The 7523-nt window shown below is 41.7% G+C and overlaps 1 protein-coding gene across 2 annotated transcripts; it reads left to right on the forward strand.

The window, feature by feature from the left end:
* Positions 1 to 1105: 1105 nt before the first annotated feature.
* Positions 1106 to 6607, forward strand: krt1-c5 (keratin, type 1, gene c5). 2 transcript variants are annotated; one of them, XM_057033908.1, is made up of 9 exons: positions 1106 to 1228; positions 1483 to 1871; positions 2152 to 2234; positions 2798 to 2954; positions 3667 to 3831; positions 4182 to 4307; positions 5083 to 5300; positions 5474 to 5502; positions 5834 to 6607. In XM_057033908.1, the coding sequence occupies exons 2-9, from the start codon at positions 1491 to 1493 to the stop codon at positions 5947 to 5949; spliced, it is 1275 nt and encodes a 424-aa protein (XP_056889888.1). In that variant the 5' UTR covers positions 1106 to 1228; positions 1483 to 1490; the 3' UTR covers positions 5950 to 6607. The 2 variants fall into 2 exon arrangements, with proteins under 2 accessions (XP_056889888.1, XP_056889887.1); XM_057033907.1 differs by having other exon boundaries at positions 1130 to 1228; positions 1460 to 1871.
* Positions 6608 to 7523: the final 916 nt, after the last annotated feature.

Raw genomic sequence — 7523 nt, forward strand, 5'->3', positions numbered from 1 at the left:
TGTCAGTCCTTTGAAAGATCAAATATGGACCAGCCGCAGGGGTATAAATTAAACAGGAACATCATCGATACCGGTGTCCAGACCCAGTCCTTGAGGGCCGTGAACAAGCTGGGATTTCCTTAATTCTATTCCACTGGCGTAGGAATTGGATTTTATGAATTCAGGAATATGCGTCGTTCAGCTTGTGTTGACCGCTTTGACCCAGTAGGTGGCACTAGATCTACGGTTCATCGCAGTGCTGGTGAAAGTTGATCCAGCTTCCAAACTTCTTGACCTATATTCATCTGAATGTAACAATACTCACAAATGTCTCACAAACTAATATTACAATTCTGTTTTTGTTTCGTCTACCGTTGGAATTTGCTGACGGCTGCTGTGGCAGATTGGTAAGGCAGCATTCCAGGTCACTGTTAGCTGATATATGGATATGACCTACAGGAACACATCTTATACTGCATGTGTGTGTGTGTGTGTGTGTGTGTGTGTGTGTGTGTGTGTGTGTGTGTGTGTGTGTGTGTGTGTGTGTGTGTGTGATTTGAATGGACCTTTGCCCCACATTTCTCAGGGGTCTTTACTTTCTTTTCACTCTATCATGCCATTGTTCCCGCTTCCTCCCATTTCTCCTCATCCCGGCGGGCCGACCCCAAGTGAAACCGGCTCAGGGTGCATTGTGTTCTGACTCAATGGTATCGTTGTGGCGACAGCGCAGCCCTGGTTTCAAACCTGCAGCCCAATTTAATCAAACAGGTTAGACAAAAACAAAGAGGGCAATGTCACCTCAAATAGAGCTCTCTCAAAGTGGATAATGTCAACACAGCCTTTTCATATTAAATTATACTCTCTTTCCTTTCAATGCTTCACATATTACTATTGTGTAACCACAAATATCCTAATCATATGTACTGGTAAACCCTGATCCAAGCATTCTAAAGACTTTAATGAAGTCTGTATTCAACAGTTTTATTAAACCCGGAACCACCTAACAGGTGCATTTATCTCACTAAGGCTTTGACAGACCAGCAGTGTGTGATTTCTATTTTTTTTTCCGCTGCTCTGCCAGGTGTCAAATAGCATCCTTCTGTTTGTTGCTGTGGGAGTAGTCGCACCAACGATGGCCCCACCCCCATCAAAAAGAGTCGTGTCTCTGCGGCTGAACTCACCTGAAAATTTTGGTCCTGTAGCAACAGTTGTTCACCCGTTTGGGAGAATTAAGGAAAAACAGCTCAGTGTAAGTGTTTTTCTTCTTTACACATCAAATAAGTGTTCTAAATGATCTCGGTAGAAAGTGGTTATGTTGTTAAGTTGAACACTTTAACTACAAAGTACACAGGTGAAGGACTACTTCAAAATCTGAGGAGAGTTGCTTCAAAACGTTCTTATTCCTGTTCTTCTGCGACAACTTAATGGAATATATTTGGCTCTAAAAGTATTTTTTCACTCTCCTCTTCACATTCCGAAGACCTCCATCTTATTCTCCTGCAGTGGACGCCATGTCTTTCATCACCAGCCAGTCTGTGCGCAACTACTCTCTACGCCAGCAACCTTTCTCCAACACGTCTGTGAGGGACAGCGGACGCAGCATCCTCTCCAAACCCCCTGCCACGATCAGCAACTTGACCCGCTCTGTCTCGTTGGGCAATGGCCTCAACACGCTGGGCTCCAGCTTCAAATACAACACCACCAGCACTAATGATAAAGAGGCAATGCAGGGCCTGAATGACCGGCTGGCCAACTACCTGGATAAGGTGCGCTCCCTGGAGAAGTCCAATGCCGAACTGGAGGTGAAAATCAAGCAGCTCATGCTGGAAAAGGCTCCAAAATGTCATGACATTGAAGCGATGATGGCTCAGGCACATGCCATTGGGCAGGAGGTCAGTCTCCCTGGGTTGTGTCTTTGTAAAAAAAAAAAAAAATGTTCAGAAAGGTCTTCTTTTTCAATGTCTATTATGTCCACGCAGTTTTTTTTATTTAAAATGTTTAAGTGTATCATTACATGTTGGCATAAATGTCAAGCATTCTTCTAAATTATGCTAAATATGAACGAGTTCCTTATCAAAGGTAAAATGGCATGGTTTTTCAGGTACCGACGCGCCTAAGGCCTCTAGTACTAAACCAGAACATAACACTGTGTCGACCTTGTTGTTTCTAAAGGTGAGAAAGAAGAGCCTGGAGAACGCCCGGATCATGCTGGAGATTGATAATGCCAAACTGGCGGCTGATGACTTCAGGGTCAAGTGAGCATCACACATAGAGGTTCCTTTCTTTGGCCTGCCTGCTAGCGGTCACATGGGAGTGTCAGACTGCGAAAGCCTTGTGAATAAATGGCGTTAATGTCAGTCCGTGAAATCAGAGCCACTTTCTCACGATGCTCGGACACGGAGGGAGCGGGATGCACAGCTACAGTGTGCACAGAGGTCACGGACCCGTCATCCATGTCGGAATGGTGCTGTTTAATTTAAGATGGTGGATGAAGAGTGATGTCTTTCACCAGCTCTTGTGAGCAGGTTGGCATTCCCACTCTGGTGTTGCTGTAACCCAGGGTAACCCTATGTGTGCATTTCTGCAGTACAACCTGAGGGTATATTAATTTAAGGTGCGAGAATATTTTGTCTGCACACAAGCCCAAAGGGATTGGTAGGAAGTACCATATGTGTCTGACTTGCTAGACACTTCTAACTGTTAAGACATAAAATGCCCTTAAGATCTTTTTGATCAGGCATATTTACTTAAGTGAATATCCTTTTGCAGCCATTGCTATTATGTCCTTTTATATGTGCCTCTGGTCTCGTTTCTGCAGATGGGAGGCCGAGGCTGCCTTGTGCCAGTCAGTGGAGAGAGACTGTCAGGCTCTGAGGCGGGCTAAGACTGACCATGACCAGATCATCGGAACCCTGCGTGGGGATCTGGAGAGCCTGAAGGAGGAGCTCTATTTCCTGAAGAGGAATCACGAGGAGGTATGAATGAAACATGATAACACCTCAACTCTGGAGATACGTAGTTTTTCTTCAGGGATGTTTAGGATATGAACACCCATGACAGGAGCATTTGAATCTAACCAGTCACAAGGTGTCTGTATGCTCAGTCTGAAAGGTGTGGTGTCCAGGATGTGGAATATTCCACACTTAGACTTAAAAATCAACGGTTTAGTGTTTGTTTCTATTTTTCATATTTTAGTACATGCTGATTTATTTAACATGCATGCAATTAAAGTACTCATGTGGATGTTTTGAAGAGTTTTAGATGAAAATGCTGGTAATGAAATGTTTCCTTTTTAGTTAATCATCTCTAATAATTCATCTGTGAAGCATTACCACAATGCTAAATACCTATATTACATAAATTCAGACAAAAATGACAACAGAAGGCCAAAGTAGAAATAAAATCTAAAATTAAATGCCATTGTAAACAAAGGTAAGTCAAATGTTTTCTGTGTTCATACTGGGAGAAATCGACCTGAACAAACCGCTCAGACAAGATCATTAAAAAACCCTCTAATCTTTTTGAAACTAAAAATGGCAGTTTGTGGGTTTTATGTAAATTCTATAGCAGTTGAAGTTATACTGGTGAACTGGAAACTGGGGGTTTGGAATTGATCCAAGGCAGAAGAGACTACAGATAAGTGTTTAAATGGGACTTCAGAAGCATCGTGACTACTTTCCTCTGCAGGAGATGAACGCGCTTAGGTCTCGTCTGGCCAATGAGCAGCTGAGCGTGGAGGTGGACGCCGTTCAGGGTCCTGATCTGGGGGCCACCATGGCTGAGCTGAGAGTCCAGTACGAGGGCATCACTCGCAAAAACAAGGAGGATGCAGAGGCCTGGTACCTCAAGAAGGTCAGTCAGTGTATGAAAGCCCTACCAGCTGAAGCCCAGTGATGCTGCAACCCCCCCACCTTTCCCCATGGCAGGGATGAAAGGTGCCTTCAACATCTCTGTAATCTGCAACGCTGAAGCTTCTTACTGAATTTCATCTTGGAATTGAATACATAAAACCCAGTCGGACTCATCCGCACTATCCTTAGGAAGCACCCTTGATTCTCAGACCGGAATCATTGTCCATAATCTGCCGCCTCATCCAGCAATTCCTCGAGTCCCATTCTCGAATAGCCAGCACATTTGTAATTTCTAAGTTTCAGGAATTCTTAACTTTTTTTAAAACTTTACGCCGAGTGTTGCTTCCGCAGGTAGAAGCCGTGCAGTCGCAGGTGAAGGAAAGCAATGAGGCCTTGCGCTTTGCTCAGAGCGAGCTGAGCGAGAGACGCCGTTTCCTGCAAGGTCTGGAGGTCGAAATCGACAGCCTCCGGAAGCAGGTACGGAACGATGGAGTGTGTGATCTCCAGGGACAACACACAACCTGTTCAAGACCAGCGCCAGCTGTTATTTTCCCCTCTCCATTGTCAGATACATCTGAAAGTCATTTCAGTCTCTATTCAAACAAAGAGTGGTGCAAAGTACACCGCTTTCTCACTCCATGTAATCCATCAGTGTAGCACGAACAACAATCTAACAAGTGAAGGTTTTGTCCTCTAAGGTGAGAATATGCACACAGATCAAAGTACAGTGCAACAGGACAAATACAATGTAGCTTGTTGCAGTTTATGAGCACATAGCGTTTTAAAAAGAGACTGTATAGGTAGGATGGTGTCAAGGGTTTGCTTTTGATATAACGCGTCAGGTTCATTAGAAGAAACAGCAGACAGACAGAGGAGGAAGTTGAAATGGAAAATATTTTAGTCGCAAAGATTAATTTTGCAGGTAGAGGCACCAAACATAAATCTTGTTTAATGGCTGTTTAATATAAACAGCCATTAGCTGCCTTGAATTCAGTCTCATCTCCCAAACTTCAACAAGCTTATTGTATTATTAGCTATTGTTTCATGGATTAAAAGGAAAACGTTTTTTTTCAAAGGTCTCCTTTTTTTCCTAGCAGGTTTATGTGTAAATTCATCAAATGTTTCCAGGGGGGAAAGCTGAATTTAGGCGTAATGTGCTACATGTTTAATGTTCATTGCATCATATTTTGATGCTGTAATCTTGTAATGTTTGTACAGTAACTTGCTGTTTCACTACATGTTCTGTCAAAAGGTGAGCGTGCTGGAAGGAAACCTCACAGAGACCGGACTAAAGTATTCTGTGGAGATGGATCGCCTTCAGGCCTTACTGACCCAGCTGGAGGACGAGTTGTCCCAGTTACGCCTGGACATGCAGCGCCACAAGACCGACTACGAGCAGCTGCTGCGCATCAAACAGAACCTGGAGATGGAGATAGCGACCTACAGGAGGCTGCTGGAAGGAGAGGAAATGTAAGTAAACGACACCAAAATTTACATATGTGTCACATATGTCACTCATATTCATAATGTTTGATATATAAGATAGCATGTTTTTAAATTGTTCAGCTCTAGATATAGCGTTAAATGGATTTGTTATTTTTTTGCTTCTCATTATCATGATATTATCTATTTTCCCCATGCAGGATTAAAGAAACTCCCCCTCCTCCAAAGAGTAAGTTAGTTCAGTTTTTTTTTTAATCCCTATGTAAATTTATTTCTCTGCACTTTTTTACAGCACAGTCCTGTCATGAGTGGGAACACTCAAAGTCTGAGTCCATGTGTGTGTTGATGCCTCCACCCCAAACACCACAAAATGTCATATAGCCAGTGAGAGTTTCAGCTCCTGGGGGACATTCATGGAGGCACCAGTTTCCTGTTGTCTTTTCTTACAACACAGCCTCTAATACTAGATTCAGAAAGCTGCAGGGTCATGCATGTATTGATGATGGAAGAAAAGAGATTTTTGTTAATGTGTGACTATTCTCACCTTAAATCTGTTACAGTTGAACCAGATGTGAGGACCAGGAAGATTGTGAAAGTGGTTACGCAGACTATGGTCAACGGCAAGGTGGTAGATGAGTCCAGCGAGGTGGAGCGGTTTGAAGAGCGCAAAAAATGAACCAAAGTTGAAGGAGCAGTAATGCCTATTTGAGCCGAACACCCTGCTGATGCAGGTTTTGTTTTCCCTTTGAGATGATTTAATGCCAAAGTAATTAATGCCATATGATTTGAAAACTAAATGGAATACAAACATTTTAAAATTTTCGCTTTAAGAGCAATGTGATACCTTTCTGACCACTGTATTTCAGGAAGTGTGTTGATGACTCTGGTGTAACTAATTATTAAATAGAGCAAAATGAGGGATAGTGACATTTTTATGGTTAAGTCAAAATTCATGTTTGTTTCAAAAAGGAATATTTGGAAGTATATTTTGTGATGTAGCATCACAAAGTATGGGCAGTGCTTTATTTTTGTAAGATTAAATTAGCTTTCTTGTAATGCCAGTAAGAAATTATATCTACTTTATCTTATTTATGCTTAAACTGAAGAATAAAGCTGTGCCCAAACCAGCAACTGCAAACTCAGTTTCAACATGAAAGCCAATAAGGATTCTCTCAGGATAGAGAACAATACACACTGCACCAAGAGATAAACTTTTTTTAGGAATACATTTAAATCAACTCTATAAATTTCTGTTCATTTGATGGAAATCCTTTTGCAAAAATTGACTGTACTGCAATCTGGCAAAATCAATAAATCAAATGTTTAAAACCAAAGAGCCAAATATTTATGAACTGCTTTATTTAGTAATTATAAGTTAATTTTAAGTTTTTTAAAAATCTGTTCAGAACTGTGTTGCATAGAACTATAAAATCAATAATGTGAGTGTTTTAACAAACTATTGCTTAAAATCGCACAAATATTCAACAGGCCAAACCTGGCCTGCTACAGTCATGTCGCTAAATATTGATATCATACATAAAAATAAAGTCAATGTTATAATGAACTACGTTACCCACAATTCTTAGGTCGACAGCCGCCGTCTATTTCCGTGTTTTCTCTTGTGGAATCGGAGGGGATGATGGCTGCAGTATGTCGACATGGATATAGTTCCCTGTCCTCTTGAACCTTCGCCTGCTCTTTTATTAAACTTTTATTTCCTGAGCTGAATTATTACAGTCATTATTATTGGTGATAACTGTAACTTGGTTCAATCACTAGAGTCTATTGCTAGAAAGGGAGCAATTGTCATGGATAAACTTTCAATGGGGAGGGGCCTTCATGTGTCCCTGGATCTGGACTCACCGCCCCAGGTGGTGCGGGTGTCACATCACGCACAACACGCACGGGTGTGACGCCCAATTGTGTACCTAAGGTACATGTGTAAAAAGAGAAGTGGCGTCGGCCTTTCCCTGTCAATGACAATAATGTAAATATGAGGTTGTGCCGATAGATGGGGAATTTTGAATATGATTGACACCTTAATTGAATCACAATGTCTTGATTTGTGAAGGAAATAGAAACATGACTGTGTGTATTTATTTTTTAATGAATTTACAAAGCATCGAGAAAGCCACTTTTCCAATTACAAGCTTATCTGCCAAATCTTTACATGGCTGGAAGATTATGGCTCATATGATTTTAAAAAACAACAACAACAGGGAGAAGCTACAAAATATCGTATCCATTCTC

Source organism: Takifugu flavidus, chromosome 5 (assembly GCF_003711565.1).
Source record: "Takifugu flavidus isolate HTHZ2018 chromosome 5, ASM371156v2, whole genome shotgun sequence".
NCBI lineage: Eukaryota > Metazoa > Chordata > Actinopteri > Tetraodontiformes > Tetraodontidae > Takifugu > Takifugu flavidus.

Excerpts from the sequence above, each read along its gene's own strand:
- krt1-c5 (XM_057033908.1), top strand. The coding sequence starts at position 1,491 with ATGTCTTTCATCACCAGCCAGTCTGTGCGCAACTACTCTCTACGCCAG. Across the intron at positions 1,872-2,151 it reads CACATGCCATTGGGCAGGAG|GTGAGAAAGAAGAGCCTGGA; the intron begins GTCAGTCTCCCT and ends TTGTTTCTAAAG. Across the intron at positions 5,503-5,833 it reads AACTCCCCCTCCTCCAAAGA|TTGAACCAGATGTGAGGACC; the intron begins GTAAGTTAGTTC and ends AATCTGTTACAG.